Here is an 18668-nt window from a genome sequence, read left to right as displayed (position 1 = left end):
CCAATCACACACACACACACACACACACACACCTGGCCCTACACGCCACCCTTGAGCCTCCACAGTCTGGCCAGCACGGGCCTGCAGTAGCCCCAGCGAAGCCCTGGGCAGGGCCGAGGCTGACATGCCCCCTCCGGGCTCTTTAGGTCAGCAGAGTTCTGGGAAGGGGGGCCGTGTGCTGGGGCCAGAGTGCCGGGGGCCAGTGGGGGGAACAGGGAGGGCTCTGAGGGTGGCCAGGTCTGTAGCTGCTACGTGAACTGACTTGGGAGTTTCCAGAAAGCCCTCCAACCATGGTTGCACAGCTAGGCCTCAACTTCCCCATTGGGGCAGCTGGCCACTGGGTAGTCCTTGGGGCACAGGGGAGGGACAAATGAGGGGCAACGGGGTCCAGTGGACACCCCTGCAGAAACACAGCTGGCCTGGTCAGGGTAGGGGTGGGTGGGGAATGGGGATGGGGTGGGGCAGCAGGAAGTGGGGAGGGCAGGCGAGGACGCCCCACCACAGCTCCCCCAAAGCTGCTTGAAAAGGGAACCAGCATGAGCTCAGCTGATTCGCCCTGCCCCTGGAGGGCTGGGGCATCTGTGGGTCTGGGAGCTGGAGAGCTGAGCCTCCGTGGGAACGTCCAGGGTGTCCAGCCGCTTGCCTTGCAGCCCCCACCCCCACCCCACAGCCCCCCAGGGCAGTGGGCAGCAAGGCCACCACAGCAGAAGGAGCAGGCACCAGACCGCAGCTCCCCAAGACCACCCCTGGTGACACACACACGCAGGCCTTCAGAGTGTTGGCGTTTATTGAGGGCCTGAGGGTCTCCAGGGGAACCCTGGCGCCTGGGTGTAAGGCCAGGCAGGCATCAGGCTGGAGGGGCAGTGCCCGCAGGTGGCCAGGGATGTGGTCTCCACAGCCTGCAGAGAGAGACCGGACAGAGGTGAGTGCGGCCGGCCGGAGAGCAGTCAGACCTCACTCGGGCGGGGGACTCATCCCCAGGGCGGGCGGGATTTGGGCAATGGGGGCGTACCTGGGTCTACTTGAAAGTGTGGCTCTCAGCTCCTCCGCGCCCAAAGCCTGCAGAGACAATGCTGGGCAGTTAGGAGCGGCCAGGGGCTGGGTCGGGGGTGTGGGGAGTGGGGTCAGGGTGTGGGGAGTGGGGTCGGGGGAGTGGGGAGCATACCTTTGGGCCCAAACATGGCCGCGTAGCAGGGGTGGTTGCAATAGGGCTTGCCTTCATGCTGCAGATAGAAGGACCATGAGGGGCTGTCACCCCCCACCTGGCACCCTTGCCACCCTCGAGGCCCCCCCTACCTCGGCGTGGCCCCCTGAGGTCAGCGTCTTTCCACATTTCTCACACTTCAGGCAAGGCCGGTGCCAGTCCTTCCCCAGGGAGGTCACCCGCTCAGCTGCAGAGGCAGAGAAGGTCCCCATGAGACACTGCTCTGAGGACACAGGGCGCACCCATTCACTCACACATCACCTTCTCCAGCCAGCTTTGCGCAAGGCCTGGCCCACTCACACCTGGTGGCCCAGCCAAGGCCTCAGCAGGCCCCTGTGCCCCATGGGTGCCCTCAGCCAACCTGGCCACACAAACGGTAGGGGCGCCGGCCCTGGAGGAGGAGGAGGAAGAGGGCCCCAGGGCCAGGAGGGCCTGGCCTGGCTGCCGCGTTGGGCAGTCAGCCTCTGTACGGCTGACGGGTGCGGCCTGCCGGGCGCCCTTCTCCGTGGCGGGGACCGCGGGATTTCTCACTTCCGCCTGTCTGTCCCGTGGGGGCGCCCCGGGGCGCAGGGCAGGAGGGCGGCGCCCAGGATCAGAGCGCGCCTGGGATCGCGCCCGGGGCGCGGGTTTCCGCGTCTGTTTCTACTTAGCGCTGGGAGGGGCGGCCAGAGCCCCGCGCTCCTTCCTGCCCCGCGGGGTGCCCGCCCAGGGCACGCCCGACAAAAGGCAGGAGAGCGGGACCCAGAGACGGGGAGACTCAGAGTCGGGGAGACCCAGAGACGGGAAGATCAGAGACGGGGGAGATCCAGAGGGACCGAGGGAGAGAGACCGAGGGCAGAGAGACGCCGAATCCGCGGAGCTGGAGGGCCATCAGACGCTGGGGTTCCGACCTCACACCCAGGCGGCTGCGGGCAGGGCGGAGGTGTCTGTTTCCCGGGCGGAGCTCCAGAGTCCCCGGCGGCCCCCGCCCACCTGAGCGGCCCGGCTGGGTCGCCCGTGGGCGTGCTTTCGCGTGGGGCCGCGCGGTGCGCCGCGGTTTGGGCCGGAGGGGTCAGGGTGGTCGGGGCCGCGCTCACCGAAGTACACCTCCTTGGAGCACTTGGGGCACTTGGGCATGACGGCGGCGGTCCGGGACGGGCGGCTTGGCGGGAGCAGATGGGAGCGCCGAACTGGGTGGGTCCCGCCGGGTTGGAGCCTTTCAGGGACCCCGGGACCCCGCCCCTTTGAGACCCGCCCCTCGCGCCCCGCCTCCTTAGTCCTGGACTTGGACCCGGGGACCTCGGTTCCAGGTCAACCGGCCCAGAAAGGTCATCTGACCCATTCCCTCCTCCAGGCACAACCCGGGCCTAGCCGACGACCCAGTGGGGGCTCGGGGGGTGCAGGGGATCTGGGAACTCACTGAAGGCGCGGGGCTCTTCCGGGGGCTCCAGCCCCGCCCCTCGCCCGGGGCTCTGCAGTCGCGGAGCCCAGGGGTCGGGTCAGGGGGCTCCCCAGGAGCAGGAAGGCGCACCGCACCCCAGCCCCATCCCTCGGGCAACGGCTGGAGCCCCTAGATATGCCGGAACCGGGGAGGGGACGGTCACCTCCAGATGCAAATAGACGCAACTAGCTCGCGAGAACCTCTCACACACGTCAACCTGGCCCTCTCCAGATAGAGGGCTGGGGACACCTGCCGGGGGAGTCAGCCTGGTACTTCGCCAAGCACTCTCCTCCGGCCTTCATCACTCTCGGGACTAGGAGGCCCGCCCCACCCGCAGCCCGCGGGACGTCCCGGCCTCTGCGACGCCTGCCCCCGCACCGCTCCCCGGGAAGTCCATCGGCCGCAGCGGGAATGTCCCGGGGAATTCGGAAGGGGGGACTCCGAGACGGGGCGCCCCCTCCCTCGGCGGGGCCCGGCTGCTGCGGGGGCCGGGGGCTATGCCGGGGAAGGGGGTGCGCCGCGCCCAGCCGTCTCCGGCGCCCGGCCGGCGGGGGAGGAGCCTTATCTCTGCGGGAAGCGCCGGAGCGAGGCCGAGGCGGGGGCAGCCCAAGTCCAGGGCCCAGGAGAGCGGGCTGCGCCTCCCCGTGCCGGGCGGAGACCGTCCGACCCGCCGCCCGCAGCGGGAGGGCCCTGGGGCTGGAGAGCGTGGGCTGCGGGGTCCCGGCCATCCTCTGCTGGCCAACAGGGAAGTGTGCAGCCTGGCCGGGAGGGGGTGTCCGGGCCTTCTATCGGCTCCTCGACCCAGGCCTCGGCTTCTATGCCCCCTCGGGAAATCCCTGCCCTGTAGGGTACTGCTAGGCCTAAGCCACCTCCCTCCTGGTCACTGTCACCCAGGCCACCTCCCTCTCTCTCTGTTGAGGGGAGAGGCTGCCCCTTTCTCTGTTGGCCCTTTGCCCCTCTGCTCCTTGGGTCCCTGTGCCACACCCAGTTTCTTGGCTTCACCAGCACTTAAGCGCCCAGCCCTCTCTCCATCCAGCACATCAGCACCTCCTGCCCTTCCTCCTCTCTGTCCTGGTCCCTCCCTCCAACCACCACTGTTACCAGCACCCTCATCTCCCTTCAACACACCCAGTTCACCAAACAAAACATCTTCCCAACTGTCCAGGTCCCATCCCCAGGTGGGATGCTGGACACCATCCTCCAACAGGGCCCAGGAGCTGCTGGCCTCCCCACACAGACGCTCGGCCCCGACAGCACCCAGTGACCCCGAATTCACCCTCCCTGAAGCCCACCTACCCACCATTAGGCCCCTGTGAGGGCCGGGCACTGGGAGAGGGAAGAGAAACTACGGCTGTCTCAACCTCAACCTTCCCCACCACCAGACTGCCCTCTGTGGCCCCCACGAGGCCCAGCTTGGGGTGAGGGGGGAGCTCCTAGGGTTCAAGGTGGACAGATGCCACCACCAGTCTCCTCTCTCAATGAGGACAGCACACTAGACCCCACACCCCTACACCTGCTCCCCACGCCTCTCTCCAGTCACTCCCTCCTCCCTGGGGCCCCCTCTCTGAGGCCACAGTTTTGCCCCCCCACTGAAGTTCTGCAAGCCCTGGGGTCCACAAGGCTCCCACTCCATCCTGGAACCCCTCAGTGGCTGGCTGCCCACTGCCCTTGGGAGTGAGGGTGCACACCCTGCAATGGTGGAACCCCCACTCTCCCACCCATCAACCCTGGCCTGCTGGCCTGCTCTGGCCCTGGAGCTTCGATACCCTCTCCTCCTGGCACAGGGCACCTCAGTGTGGTTTCTGGAGCTGAGGCCACCAGCCCAACCTCCCCCACGGCCCCCACCCATCCCCTGGTGTCTTCTTGGCCTGTGCCTGATGCAGCTTCGGCCAGGCCGAGAACAGGAGGGCGGGTCCTGACTTCTCTCATGTCCTGGCTCCATGACCCAGAGAGGCGGGGATGAGAGAGGACAGGGGAGCAAGAGAGGAGGGAGACACAGACACAGCCAGGGACAGAAATGCAGACGGGCAGAGAGAGGCAGAGACAGGAGAGGAGGAGAGGGGCCAAAACCACTGGTGATGGACAGGAGGTGGGGGCAGGGCCCAACACGGTCTGAGGGAGGAGGGGGTCTGTCACAGTGGGTTCTGGGGCTCAGGCCACACACACTGGACACACCACCTTGCAGCTCCCTGAGAAGGCTGCCCACGTGGGTGTGCTGGGCAGAGGCCACAGGCGCCAGGGCGGGGCTGCCTCCACCTCCACCGGGATGATGAGCACCATGGGTACAGGGAGCAACAGGGTGCAGAGATGGTACACGTGTGTGTCCGGTGACTATGGGTGTGGCTGTGAGGGGTGTGCCTGCAGGCATACTTGTCCGTGGGTGTGTCCTGCTGGGTACCTCTGGGGGGTGCACACAGCACCTCTCAGATGAGCTGCCTTGCCCCCATGTGTCTATCCAGCCCACATCCCCAGCCCCCTGGGGACTCCTGGGCAGAGGGGCAGTGAGCTCATCCTCCCCTCCACCCGTCAGGCCCTAGGGATGGTCCCAGCCCCATACAGCGACTCCAACCCCGCCCTGCCCCGGGGCACCCCCCCCCCCAAAACCGGGGTAATGAGTCCTTTCCTGGCTTTCTCTGCTGTTATTGCTCGTTGCCATGGTCATGGGTGGTGGCAGGGGGGGCAGGAGGGGGGCCAAGGGCCATGGGCCTTGCCCTCTGGTTGGTACACAGCACAGTTTTTCCAAGCACTTGACTCAGAAACACACACACACACTCCCCAGAGTCCTCCCAAAGCCTCAGCCACAGACCAGCGTGCCCCCTCCAACTCACCTGAGCTCCCCACCCATCCTGCCAGCCCGTGAGGGTGCAGCCCCTCGTCAGGGGCAGCCCCCCAGCTCCTGGGGGCTGTGGTGGGTGGACAGCTCCTGCCTCCCCCAACTCTATGTCCACACACACTCCCATTTGAGGCTGGGCCCCAGTCAGGGCCCTGACAGTGTCTCCCGAGACCCTGGCCCCCACCAGGGGCAAGGCCTCCTGCCTCCATCCGCTCATCTGGCCCAGGGTCAACCTGACTCTGGACCACAGGGCCAGCTCAAGACTCAAACCTGCCCTGCCCGGCCCTTCACCCTTCACCCTACTCTTTTGGGGCACTGCCAGCATTTGTTGCAGGAACAGATGGAAGACACAGGGAACCCCCTCGCACACCTCTAGGTGCGCCCCCGACCTTATCCCCCAGTGCGGCCAGCACCAGGCCCTGTGCTGTTCTCCCTCCCGGCACTGGCCAGCGAGCACCAGGGCTGCATCTGAGCATGAGAACAGAGTGTCCAGGACAGGGAAGCAGAGCAACCCGGCTGCTTGCCCCAGGCTGCCTCTGTGCCCAGAACATCCTGCCCCACACCAGGACAGAATGAGGGCACCCAGGGCCCTGAGATCCCAGAGAGGCTGCTGTGGGGTTCTGGGGGCAGCTTACCCTTCCTTCTGACACCCCACGCCCTCCCTGCTCATGCTTTGCCCAGGCTCAGCTGGGGACCCAGATGGACCCCAGGCGGGCCCCTGCCCTGCAGGAGAATTCTGTGCGGCCCATGCAGGCTCAACACCAGGAAAACCGGTGAAGTCAGGGCAGGGCTCCAGTGACCGCTGAGGAATCCGCCTCCAGGGGCCGGCCACCAGCCTCCACTGGGAAAATTCTGTTTCTCTGGGCTGGACAGCCCCCCTGCACCCCCTCCCTCCATAGACTGTGGCACTCTCCTCTGGCTTGTCCTCACCACCCTTGAAGCCCCCACTCAACACCCAGGCAGGCCTCCAGGCCCCCTCCTCAGTGTGGACGAGCCAAGGGGAGTGGACAGGTGTAGGATGTCCCCTCCTAGGGCTAGAGGCCAGTGGGGCCTGTCCTGTGTTCATGCACACACTCAGGTGCCCTGCTTGGCCGAATGGTGCTCCAGGACAACTGCTGAGCCCAGACCAGAGCTGCTCCCTCCCCAGGGTCCAGCCTCCCTGCCCCTCCCCAGGCCAGCTGAGTCATGGACACTCAGCCATTCCCAGGGCCTATTTTCAGCAGCTTCTCTCCCGGGACCCCCTGCCTGCCCTGAGGTCGGTCCCCAGGGTGGGCCTGCTGGGCCTGATGGCCCCTACTGGCCCTGTGGCAGGGAGACGTGACCAGACGCCCAGACGCTGCGCTTTCCCCAAAGGGCTCTGCTCCTGTCCACAGGCCTCAACACAGCGTCCCCCCAGCCCAGGTGGGAGGGCAGGGCAGTTCCACCGCCTCCTGAAGCAGGAGTGGCATGCTGAGGGGGTGGGGAGGAGGCATGGGGGCACATACAACCTCCAGCTCCTTCAACCAGGCATAGTCTGGCCAGAAGGGGCGCCCTTGTCCCCCCCAAGACTGAAGGAATCTCCGTCCTGGAGCCAAAGCCTACGCAGAAGCCCCTCCACTTCCAGGCTCGCCAGTCCAGCAGCTGGGCCTGTTCATGGGCCCCAGCCAGCCAGGCCCCGGGAAAGTGTGCTGGCCACCCTGGTCTCCCCCCAGTCCTCGCTGGGCCCAGCCCCCAGCTACCCAGAGCCAGGGTCACTGGCACTCGGTCACTTCATGATGCTTATCCCTCAGGCCACAGCCAGCGGCCAGGGAGCTGAGCGCTTGGACCCAGGGACAGGAGGGAGTCACGCCTCTCCTAGTCCTAAAGAAGTTCAGGGAGGCTAGCCTCAGCTGGGGGGAGAGGTCCACAGGGAGCCTCCAGCCCGGGAGGGGCTGCCCAGGGCTGACACTGGGGGTCACCCGCCCAGGGGAGGCTGGGCAGGGCTGGGAAGGAGAGGTGCTGGGGGTCAGGATCTGGGCCTCAAGGAAATGGGGGCAGAGGGGGCCGCAGGTAGGGCAGGTCCCCGCAGAGATGCCTGGCTGGGGGCACCAGCCGGGCTGCTCTGCCCAGGTCAAAGGTGGGGGGCAGGGGCGGCTTGGGGGCTGGGAGGGGTCAAGAAGCTGAGGAGACTGGACTCTTGGGAGGTGGGGTGCTGCTGGGGAGCAGGGTGGTGAGGGAGGCCCGGGCACTGCGAGCAGCCCTGGGGTTCTGGAGGGGGAGCGGGGTGGTCAGACGGCATTTCAGGGCCTCCTCACTGGCTGGGCATAGGTTGGAAGAGTGGGGGCGGCGGCCACGCATGGGGAGGTGGAGAAAGCGACACACCCCGGGCACATCCCCCCTCCCCTGCATCTTTCGGGGCATCCGGGGTTGCGAGCGGCCGAGGAAGCACCGGGCTTGTGGGGGCTTCCTGGAGCCGGTGCCCCCGAGGGAGCCAGCAGGGCAAGGACGCCCGCGGCTCCACCCACGCCCCCGGCTACGCCGCGCGGAGCCGGGCAGTAGCGGCACCGCCCCGGTTTCCAAGACAACCCTCTGGAAACAAACGCGACGGCGAATTGTCCTCCGCCCGCAGGAAATAGGACGCGCCCGCCCCGCCAGCCCGGGGGGAGCGCTGCGTCGGGGCGTCCGGGCGATCCTCTCTCGGAACGACCCCCGCGCCTGCAGGACCCGGCGTCCTCCACCCTCCAGTAGGTCCCGCCCCCCCGGGGCCGGGCCAGGGCGCGCTGCCCACCGCGCCTCCTCCCCACATAGTTTCCACTGGAGGCTCCCGAGGGAGGGGCCCGGCCGTGCCCTCAGCAGCGCCCCCCAACCCCTAGAGGGCAGGAATTTCCCATCCGACACTGGGAGCCCGCACCGAGGGCGGGCATGGGGTGCTCAGGGGAGTCTGAGTTCTCCAAAGGAACCCCCGACCGGGGAGCCTCCACCCGGCTGAAGGTGGAGACCAGGAGGGGAGTCATCCAGCCCCTCCTCCGAGGACGCGCCAGGGCCGGGTTCTTGCCTGAACCTCGCCTCTGCCTGGGATGGGGGGCTGGGGGTCCCTGGGGTACCTGCCCCCGCATCCCCCCACTGCAGGCCGGCCCGCTCTGCACATCCTGGCCGCATTCCTGGAGGCGGCCAGGTGGGCGGAGACGTTGCCGCCGACGCTGGGCGCCTGGCTCGACCGGCCCGGAGGAGGGCAGCCTGGCACTGCCGACACCGGAGCAGGTCCCTCCACCCCAAGGGACACGGATGGCTGCTCGCAGGACAATGGACCCGGCATGCAGGCTCAGCTGTCTGAGCCTGCGGATTGGCTGGTGGACCGCGGAGGGGCCTGTGCCAAGGGCTGGGGCTCAGGGAGCTGGCCCTGGGGTGCAGGGCACATGGGGAGTTCGCCTGCCTGTGGCGCTGGGGCCTTGGGCGGGGAGGTGACCAGGTCCGGAAGCCCCTAGCTCCAGGGTGCGGTGCTGGGGGCGGGCGGGGCCGGGCTGACAGGGGAGGGCGGGCTCTGCGCTATGGAAGAGAAGGCACGCCCTCTGGTGGGCTGCCTGGGAGCGGCAGGCAAAGCGAAGGCGGACAGCGAGGCGGGGCTCCCGCGGAGCTGCCAGGGGGTCCTGGTGGAAACGGCAGAGCCTGCACCGCCTGGGGAGGCGGCGGCAACTCCATTGTCACTGCAAACCCAGACGCCGGGCCGCTGGTCGGGCCGCAGCACCTGGCAGGGGGGCTTCAAGCCCCCACCCTCAGACTGCCTGCATTCTGCCCCAGCCCCCACCCCACCCCATCCAAATCCTCTGTACTTCCAGGTTCCGTCCGTCCTGGGCTGAAGGCCCACCTCGCCCCTGCCCTTCACCAGCTCCCTCCACCCCCGCAGAGGACCCCTCTGGTCCCCAGTCCCCTTTCCCACGCCCTCTGCTGGCTATCCCAAGGCTGATCTCTCCCTCACCCTTCTGATGGAGCCAGACATCTCCCCCTCTAGCGCCCACTGTTGGCATTTCTGGGAACAAGGACCCCACCTCCAGGACGCCTCCCACCCTCCCCACCTCCACCTAATCTGGTGCCTTTCTCAGCTGCCCACCCAACCTCAGTGTTGGCCCATAGCCCAAACCACAGCCTCCCTGCCTCGCACCCACCACCATCACCCTTGAGAACAGGGCTCCACCCCACCAGAAGCCAGGCCCAGGGGAGATGGAGCATTTGCGGCTGGGACAAAGGGACACTGTCCTGGATTCATGTCCATCCCACAAACGGACACGGTGCTGGGACCTGCAGTCTTCAAACCTTTTATTGGCAGCAAAAGTCTCAGCATTTGGGTGTGAACCACGTGAGGGTGGCGAGTGAGCACCTGCGAGGCAGTGTGGGAGATGGCAGGGGGCACCTGGCAGGGGTGCCCTCTGCCCTTGGAACACCATGAGAGGTGTGGCCATGGCCATCACCCGTGCAGGGGGGCATAAATAACACTATGGGGCAGGCAGCAGGAGGGGGAGAGTGGGATGGCCACCTCAGAGACCCACACAGGGCCACAGGACACACAGGGGACACAGGGGCTACAAGACACAGACATGGGGACACATAAAGACACATGGGACCACAGAGACACAGAACCACAAGGATACAAAGGGTGGGACACAAAGGCAGACACAGCCAGAAAAACAGAGGGGGGCAGGTGGACCTCATCTCAATGGCCCAGGGTGGCTTCCTCCCCCCCAGCACCAGGCCCTGGACTTGCAGGCAGGATGTGCTGAGGTGGCACTGGGCAGCTGTCACTCCCCTGCAGCGCCAAGCGGTGAGCCCCCGGGCAGGGCCAGCAGGAAGCAGATGGGCGCCTTCCCCGAGGAGGGGGCTGCGGACCTAGGGCTGAACTTTGCCCTCGGGGTCCCTGTCATAGATGTAGCTGCCCACGGCTCCAGTGTTGACACCTGCAGAGACAGGTGGGATGGTGATAGGGAGGGGTGGGGAGGGGGCACCCACATACCTGACGTTCCTGGTCACACTCACCCTTGGGTCCAAAGAGTATTCCGTAGCACGGCTTGTGGCAGTAGGGCTGGCCATCGTGCTGGGTGTGGGCAGAATGGGTGGGGGTGAGGGGGAGTGAGGCAGGGTCCACAGACTCCTCTCTCCCCACTCTCCCTGCTGGCCTCCTCCTTGTCCAGGTGCCTGCCTCCCTCCGGGAGAGCCCTCAAGCTCCCAAAGCCGTGACCAAGTCCACTCACCTGGTGGTGGGAGGGAGACAGCTCGGCGCCACTGAGCAGGCTTGAGGCTGCGAGCCTCCACTCTGGCCACCAGGAGGCAGCCCCACCACCCACGAGGCCTCCCTGGAGCGCGCCCCTCCCCCCTAGCGCACCCCGTGGGTCTCTCCCTGCTCGCGCCCTCTGGCCCCTCCCCGGTCCCGGCCCCGCGCCCCTCACCTCCGCGTGCCCGCCCGGAGTCAGCGTCTTCCCACAGCGCTCGCAGCGCAGGCACGGCCGGTGCCAGTCCTTGCCCAGAGACGTCACCTTCTCAGCTGGGAAGGGGGGAGATGGTGACGCCGAAGCCCCTCCCGCGGAGACCTCCCTGAGGTGGGGGCTGGGCATGGTCACTCACCAAAGTAGACCCTCTTGTTGCAGCGAGGACACACGTTGGGTTCCCCGGTGAACGTGGTGACGCTGGAGGCTGAGGGCGAGGGGGAGTCAGGGCCAGGCAGAGCGGCGGCCACACCTCTCCCCCCAGACGCCGAGCACAGCCCACCTTTGCTGGGCCCCTTGGGGGGGCCGCTCGCCTTACGCTCCTCAGCTCTGGCCACGGGAACCTCGATGGGGCCAGTGACCTGAGGGCCCTCGGCAGAGGGCTTCTCATAGATGTACGAGCCGGCACCTCCAATATTCACACCTGTGGGGTGGCAGGGACCGTAAGTGTGTGGCCGGTGGCCTCACCCACCACCCAGCCCTCACACCCCCCCGACGTCTCAGCAAAGGGCACTCCACAGCCCAGTCTGGGGGTCAGGACCACCACCCAGAGGGCGCCCGTGGGCTGGGGCACATTTCTGGGAACGGGAGGGGCCAGCAGGAGTAAAGGGAGAAGGGGTACAGGGGACCCTCCAACCCCCGCGTCCTGCCGGCCCCAGGTCTATGCTGGGCAGGGAACTCACACTGGCCACCCCTCGGGGCCAGAGCAGGTCCCAGGCTGGGCGGGGTGGCTCCAGGCTCACCTTTGGGTCCGAACAGCGTGGCATAGCAGGGCTTGTGGCAGAACGGCTTCCCGTCGTGCTAGCGAGAGGGGCACCGGGTGAGGGCCGGAGTCCCCCCACAAGCCCCGCCCCACGGGGCGGAGAGAGCCGAGCCCCCAGCCCCACCGCCGGCAGAGGGGCTCACCTCGGCGTGGCCCCCGGGGGTCAGCGTCTTCCCGCAGCGCTCGCACTTGAGGCAGAACTTGTGCCAGTCCTTGCCCAGGGAGCTCACCTTCTCAGCTGGGGACGGGAGGGACTCAGGGCAGCGCCACGCCCCGCGGTCGGCCCCGCCCCTGTCCTCCCCAGCCCGGGGCGGCCTCCGCACCCCGCACCCCTCTTCCCCACGTGGGAACCACGCAGCACGCCCCGCCCCTCAGCAGGAGCTCTATCCGTTCCTGGGGCCCTCTCTCCCTTTGGGTCTCGGCCACTCTCACCGCCCCGGGGTCGGGGGATGGAGCGGGCATCTTGTGCCGGTCCCAGCTCTAGCACCTGTTAATCCCCTGACACCACACCTGCTCCTCCCTCACACACCTGCCTCCCACTGTCTCCCTCACACATCTGCTAGTCTCTCACACCTGCCTGCCTCACACACACCCATCCCTCCCCAACACATGTCCCTGAACCCCCCAATTGGGCCCTAATGCAGTTGGCAGAGCCCCCTGCTGAGAAGAGCAGCCCTGAGCCTCCAGACTCCCTGTGGGGAGGCCAGTCCCCCGTCCCCTGGGGGGGGTCAGGACGCCTGCCTGTGCATATTTGGCTTCCTCATCCTAAGCCCCGAGGGCCCCCACCCCACTGCCTCCTGCTGATGCTTTGGCGCCCGAAGTCTGAAACCAGCTGCTGAGGGTCGGGTCAGGCTCCTTCCCGGTCCAGTCTTGTCCTGTCCTGTTTCCCCCTTGCACCCCCCTCCACATGCTGGGGCTGCCAGGCCACCTCCCAATGGACGGAAGTGTGGGGGCCTTCCCAATGGACGGAAGCTGGGGCCTCCCCAGGGGAGCAAGGCAGGAAAAAGGCGGAGAAGAGGGTAGGAATAAAGGCTGGGACAAGCTGGGAGGTGGAAGCTGGAATTCTGAAGGGAAGGGGCCTGGCCAGAGATGGGGGCGGGGGGGGGGCGGCGGGTGAGGGGAGGAAAGGGGTCGGGCAGCATGGGTCCTTGAAGCCTGGCAGAATCTCGCTGAGCCCCGAGAGGAGGACAAGGGCCAGCGGCTCTTGTGGTCCCCCTCACAGAGAGGTCACTGTCTGGGCCAGGCCTCTCCTAGGGCCCCGGCAGAGCCCGGAGTGTGGACCTGGCCAGCGCACTCCCCGCAGAGAGAGGCCCAAAGGTGCTGCCGGAGAGCAATGAATCCTCCTGGTGGCCCAGGTTCAGGGCTCTGAGTCGCCCAGCCTCCAGGACCCCCACCCCCAACTCCTTTCCCAGGGGGCTAGAGATCCCTCTGGCCACTCCACCCAAGGATGCTGGGCACAGACTAGCCCGCCAGCCCCCCACCCCCGGTGTCCACACCAGGGCAGGCAGGAGCTGGCTGTGCCTGGGGTGGGCTCGGACATGCCAGCCATGGCAGCTGCAGCTCAGGGCTGTCAGAACCATGCTGTGCTGGCTGGCTCTGGGACGTGGCCACGTGGGGGCAGAGGAATGACCCTCAGACCCCCTGGGCTAGCTGATGGCCACACATTACCAGCCCGAGGTGGGAAGACAGAATTGATTGGGTCTAATGGCTTGGAAGGGAACTGACTCCCCACCCAGCTGAATGGTAGTTGGGGACACAAAGACATGGCATCCTGAGGTCATTCTGGGGTGTCCTGGCCCGAGTCCCACTCTGCTCACACTCAGGGGTATTGGCTGCTGGGGCAGGGGGGTGCTGGGGTGCAGCTTGGTTGAGGGATGGGCAGGACCCCAGACCTCTCTCTCCACCAGTGCTCTGGGCCAGGTCAGAAGCCAGCCGGCCAGGCCAGAAGCCAGCCGGGTCTGAGCTGCCTTTGTTTCCTGCTGGGAGCCAGCGGCTGCCCAAGCAGGCAGAAGCGCTTTTCCGGGTTGACCACAGGGCTGTCGCCCTGGGCCCCGGAGAGCCGTGAGCTGGCTTGGCTGGGGGCAAGTCATGGGCAGTGGGGCTGGCAGGGGGCCCCTGGGTCTGTCCCCACCCTGAACCTCACCGGGATGAGCCCTCTCAGGGAGGGGACAGAGGGCTGGGCGGACTCGAGGGGAGGCAGGCGGGGAAGGAGGCAGGCGGAAGCCCATCGGCTCCCAGCCAGGCCAGAAGCACTCCAGGCCAAATCCGGGCCCTCCCCTCTGGGAAGAGCAAACAGCCCTGGCCTCCTCCTCCTCCCTCAGCAGGGAAACCAAGTGGCTTCTTTCACCTTGGCCTGTCCCCATCCCAGACTGCGACCACTGTCCTCATGATGACCAGGGAAGGGTCCCCCATCTGTCCCTGCCTGTCTGGCCATCCTCGCTTCTGGCACTAGGTCTGTCCGTCTGTGCTGGTGTTGGTGGAAGGGTGGTGGGCAGGGACTTTGCTGCCCTGGCAAAGTCGGGGAGAGGATCAGCCAGGAGGAGGGAGAGTGGGGAAGCCATAAAACCGGTGTGAGCACCAGAGAGTGAGTTAGGGTTGTGCCTATCCAGGGGCATCCTGGCACAGACAACCCTGATCCTACCCTGCTACCCCTCCTGACCAAGGCTGTTCTGACCTTGAGGAGGCAGGGGGGCCTGGCCACCTGGGCTTCAGTGCCCTCTCATGCTTGTGGGGACCTGCATGTCACCCCACCCCACCAGCAGGAAAGTCCTGGTGGAACTGGAGCCAGGGAAGGGAACGCGTTTGGACACGCGGGAGGTAGGAGCCAAGGTCGCCCCCGCGTGGACTGAGTCCAGACACAGCCCAGATCTGGCCTGGCCCCGCGTGGGCAGAGGTCGAGGTGGGGGTTGGGGGGGCCACTGCTCGGGGCCACCCGGCCTGTCCAGGAGTCCGCAGGGAGGCAGGACTGGGGTCCGTGGGGAAGGGCCAAGAAAGGGAGGAGCGCCCGGGAGGCGCCCCGAGTGAGCGGCCCCACCCGACCCCGCCCGGCTCGGCCCAGCCTGGGGATCACCATGCTCCTGCGAACCCAGAGCGCTCCCCCAACCCCGGCTTCATCCCGGGGGGACAACGCACCCCTGCCCGCCCGGCCCCGGGCCCCCGTCCCGCCCCGAGTGGCCGCTTCGGCGTTCGGGCGCGGCCGCCCCCACCTCATCGCAGCTCCACCCTGCGGCCGCACCCGTGTGTGCAGCGCAGCGAGCCTGGCCGGGGCCGCGCATCCCGGGGCGGCGGCCGGGCGGGCGCACGCCGGGTACCGCGGGGGGCGTGCGGCTCTGCGGCAGGGGGCTGACCGAGAGGGGCGGCGGGGCGCCGGTCGGACCCGAGCACTCACCGAAGTACACGGTCTTGTCGCACTTTGGGCACTTGGAAGCCATGGTCGGTCCGCCCGGTCCGCCCGCACCCTCCGCCCGCGCCCGTCTCCGCGCCGCCGCTGCCGCGCCCGCCCCGCCCGCCTGGCTGTCCGCGCACCCATTGGCTCCGCGGCTGGGGCGGGGCGTCGGGAGCCCGGCCCCTGGGTCCGGCCACGGGGCACGGGGGGCGCCGCGGGGTGGGGGCGCACCTGCTGAGGCGCACGGGGGGCAGCCGGACCTGCCCAGCACCCCTCGGCCCGGCGCGCGCGCGCGGTGGCCCTGCTGGGGCCGGCCCAGGCCTTGCCTATTTCCATGGCAACGTCGGGGCCCCAGGCCGGAGCCGTGGGGCGGGGCCGGGAATCCGCGGCCCCCTCGGCTCGGGGGCAATGCTGGCCAGCGGGGCCTCGGCCCGGAAGGGCGGCCCCTGGACACGCAGACGGACGCCTAGACGGCGGACGGGTCCACCACGCCCGGCCCCGGCGCCCAGGTCCCCCGGGGGACCCCACCCCCACCCTGTCGCGCGCCGCCCGCCCGCTTCCCTTTGTTTCTCGGTTTCTATAGCAACAGCCGCGCGGCGGGATCAGAGCCGGATTCCGGGCGCGCGCAGCCTCCCGGCCCAGACCCGGGCCCGGCCCCGCCGCCTCCGGCTCGCCCAACACTGTCGGTGGTGCTGACAGCTCAGCGGGTGAGGGCAGAGTGCCCGCCACTTCCAAGAACAGCGCGACAGAAACTGCTGGAAGGGGCGGGAGGGAGCAACAGGGAGGAGGGGACCCTCGGGCCTCTGCTGGACGCGCCTCCCCACCTCTCCCGTTCTGGGGACCGACCCAGGGGTATGAGGAAGGAAAGAAGAGATGGAGGGCCCAGGAGTGCCTTCTTGTGCCCGAGGACTCACACCGCCATCTGCATTCTTTCCCCTCCCCAGCATTCCTCCTCTGGACACCCAGCTCGTGGCCCAGAGCTCCTGACTCTAGCCTCCTGGCTCAAAGCATCCTTCTGAAGGGCCGGAGAGCTAGGGATCTGTCAGCACTCAGGGTCCTCCCCAGAGCCCCACAGTTCTCCTCCCAACAGGGGCCTGCTTGACCACTTCCCCCCTCCCCCTGGACCTGCTGCCACCCTGGTGCCATGCAGAACCTAGTCCTAACCCTGGGATGGGGGGACCTGGAAGATGCTTGGGCCTCCTCCCTGGGACTCCACCTCCTTCTACGCCCTGCTCTGGTCCTCTTGTCCCAGCTGAGTCTCAAGCCTGGCACATACACAGACCCCCAAGTCCAGAGGGTCAAGCCCAGTCTGAGCAGGCAGCTCCAGCACCCTAGTCCACCAACATGTGTCTTTCAGGCTCTGTGCTGGACAAACGAGGTCCGCCCGCCACTGCCCTTTCCTCTGCCTAGCAGCCTCCATCACCTGCTTCTGGCTGCTGGTGCCAGGCATGTTTGCAAAGTAGATGAGTGAGCGAGCCAGTGTCCCAGGGCTCTCCAGAACCCAGGCTTCCTGGCGGCCCCGCCTCGCCCCAGCTTCCTGAGGTGCCTCCCTCCTCCTTGCACTCACACCCTACAGCCGCTGTCATTTCTGCAAGTGAGGACAACAGCCCAGAAATATGTGGCCCCCTCAAGCCTGACTGACCAGCCGACCAGCCCTCCTCCCTGTTCGTACCGTGACTCTGGCCCTGTGCCAGCCAAGGCTGGAGGAGGGCATGGAGGGGAGGCCTCCATGGTCCCCTTCCTGGGCAGGGAGACCGGCCTTGGGGGCTGCCCTCAGGTCAGTCATTCACAGCCTGCTCCTTGCTCAGGCTGGGCATCAGGCATCTCTGAACAATTCATGCGCCCACTGCCCCCCACTTGGCATCAGCTCCCATGCCCTCTCTGGCTCGGGAACCCCTGGGGGCCAGGGCATCACCCCCGACTCTGCCCACCTCTGACACTTGCAGGGCTGCTGTGGAGGGCGGGGCTAGCTGGGCACAGGTGTCTTCCGGAAGGAGGCTACCTGAGAAAGGCCCGCCCTCTTGGCCTCAGCCCTCCTAAGAGAGTGGATGGGGTGCGGCAAAGGAATGGCATCCAGCACCGGCTAGATGGGGAGGGGGACTGTGGGACCGTATGGTGCCCTGCCCCCAGCTTCTGTCCCTGGGCAGAGACCAGAGGCTGCCTGATGCTCAGGGCTATTCTGGACCTGGTGGGAAGGGACCCAGATCGATGGACACAGGGTAGCAGCATCCACCTCTGAGGCCACTGAGGGCTATGGCTGGGGCAGGGACAGGGCAGGGCAAGCTTCTGGTGCAGAGGACTTGGGGCTAGGTGAGGACAGCAAGATTGGAAGGAAGCAGGCATGGCCCTGAAGTGGCTGGGCCAGGTGGACAGGTGTGGGGGCAAGTCCCTCCCCTGGGGCCACAATGTCACGATGCCCTGCAGATCAATGGCTGTCACGTGCCCTGTCGTCCCGGCAATGTTGGCAAACGGCACACAAGACCCCCATCTCGTTCTGCTGCTGGAGCCCAGGCCTGGGCTCCGTAGTGAGCAGTGGGAGGCCCGGGCAGGGAGAGCAGGTGCAGGCTCAGCAGGTCTTCAGCAAACCCCATGTCGGGGGACGACTCTTTCCCACCTGAGATACCCCTGCCCTGGCAGGTTCAACCCGCTGCTGGGCCTATGAGGAGAGGATGAAGCTGTCAAACCCCCTCCTGGGGGCCCAGGCCCTTGCTCCCCCAGCTTGCACCCGCTCCCACTCCTAAGCCCTGGCTCAGATCCCAGGGCAGCCCAGGCCCTGCCCAGCAGAGTGCTGCGCTGGGTGTGGGGGGCCCCAATTCTCCCCAGGGGCCGCCTGCCCTTAGGACAGATGTCAGTGAGGATGGGGCCATCTCACTGGGGCCTCGTGGGCGGAGGACCAGGTTGGGAGAAAGCCCCCCCGGGCCTGAGGAGAGCCCCTCCCCACCCCATCCTCAGCCCCCAGGAGCTGGAAAGGCCCCAGAGAGAGCTGGTGTCCTTCTCAAGGTCACCGGTCTCCCAGCCCCATGCTGAGATACCGCAACTCCATTCTGGGGCAGTGTGGGCCAGGACTGCCATTCAGAAGTGGCTGGGGGCGGGAGCATGCTGCAGCCCCTTCGACACCCTGGCCAGTCACCCTGTTGGGCCCCAGGGTAGGCTGGCGGAGGGAGACCAGGATGCCCCTTATCTGTCTGCAGCAAGGAGTAGAAGTGGTTTCTATTTTAATTCTCTAGCTGAAATGTCCACACATCCCGGTGGGGCCTGGGGAGCAGGAGGCAGAACTCAGGAAAGAGGAACAAGGCAGTCCCCCAGGGAGGGCCGGCTGACCCCTCTCTGGGCCGGTTGGGTTGGCACAGCCTGAGAGGCGCCCCTCCCGGAGCCTTCCCTCTGGTGGCTGGCGGGCCCGCACCTGTCCTGTGGGCCTGCGAGGGTGGGTGCAGGGGGAAGCCAGAGGTAGGGTTTCTGAGAACAACAGACTTGCTGAAATCTGAGCAAATTTTCCCTGCGGAAACTCCACACCTGCTAGGGGTGGCCCACAGCTCTGGGCAGAAACCCTCAGACAGCTGGGGCCCGGCTCTTCCAGGAGCACGAGGGCGGGCTGAGCTGACCCACTCTGCTGGCTGCCCCAGCAGGAGGG

General features: G+C 67.3%; 2 protein-coding genes across 2 annotated transcripts; both read right to left on the bottom strand.

Moving 5' to 3' along the window:
• Nucleotides 1-769: 769 nt before the first annotated feature.
• On the bottom strand, nucleotides 770-3703 carry CRIP1 (cysteine rich protein 1). Its single transcript, XM_008539494.2, has 5 exons — nucleotides 2281-3703; nucleotides 1297-1391; nucleotides 1166-1223; nucleotides 1013-1059; nucleotides 770-899 (listed from the first exon to the last, which is right to left on the bottom strand). The coding sequence occupies exons 1-4, from the start codon at nucleotides 2318-2320 to the stop codon at nucleotides 1019-1021; spliced, it is 234 nt and encodes a 77-aa protein (XP_008537716.1). The 5' UTR covers nucleotides 2321-3703; the 3' UTR covers nucleotides 770-899; nucleotides 1013-1018.
• A 6009-nt stretch (nucleotides 3704-9712) lies between these two features.
• CRIP2 (cysteine rich protein 2) lies at nucleotides 9713-15322 on the bottom strand. The gene is made up of 8 exons (XM_070593006.1): nucleotides 15041-15322; nucleotides 11796-11890; nucleotides 11633-11690; nucleotides 11173-11313; nucleotides 11029-11097; nucleotides 10854-10948; nucleotides 10444-10501; nucleotides 9713-10364 (listed from the first exon to the last, which is right to left on the bottom strand). The coding sequence occupies exons 1-8, from the start codon at nucleotides 15081-15083 to the stop codon at nucleotides 10297-10299; spliced, it is 627 nt and encodes a 208-aa protein (XP_070449107.1). The 5' UTR covers nucleotides 15084-15322; the 3' UTR covers nucleotides 9713-10296.
• Nucleotides 15323-18668: the final 3346 nt, after the last annotated feature.

Source organism: Equus przewalskii, chromosome 25, assembly GCF_037783145.1.
Source record: "Equus przewalskii isolate Varuska chromosome 25, EquPr2, whole genome shotgun sequence".
Lineage (NCBI taxonomy): Eukaryota > Metazoa > Chordata > Mammalia > Perissodactyla > Equidae > Equus > Equus przewalskii.
The sequence above is the reverse complement of the archived record's forward strand: the minus strand, read 5'-3'. Positions and strand labels throughout refer to the sequence as shown.

Bases quoted from the DNA above. Each gene is read 5' to 3' on its own strand.
- CRIP1 (XM_008539494.2), bottom strand. From the start codon at position 2,320: ATGCCCAAGTGCCCCAAGTGCTCCAAGGAGGTGTACTTCG. The intron at 1,392-2,280 runs GTGAGCGCGGCC...CTGCCTCTGCAG, and splicing joins CTCCAAGGAGGTGTACTTCG to CTGAGCGGGTGACCTCCCTG. The intron at 1,224-1,296 runs GTAGGGGGGGCC...TTCTATCTGCAG, and splicing joins CCTCAGGGGGCCACGCCGAG to CATGAAGGCAAGCCCTATTG.
- CRIP2 (XM_070593006.1), bottom strand. From the start codon at position 15,083: ATGGCTTCCAAGTGCCCAAAGTGCGACAAGACCGTGTACTTCG. The intron at 11,891-15,040 runs GTGAGTGCTCGG...TCCCGTCCCCAG, and splicing joins CGACAAGACCGTGTACTTCG to CTGAGAAGGTGAGCTCCCTG. The intron at 11,098-11,172 runs GTGGGCTGTGCT...CCTCGCCCTCAG, and splicing joins CCCCAAGGGGCCCAGCAAAG to CCTCCAGCGTCACCACGTTC.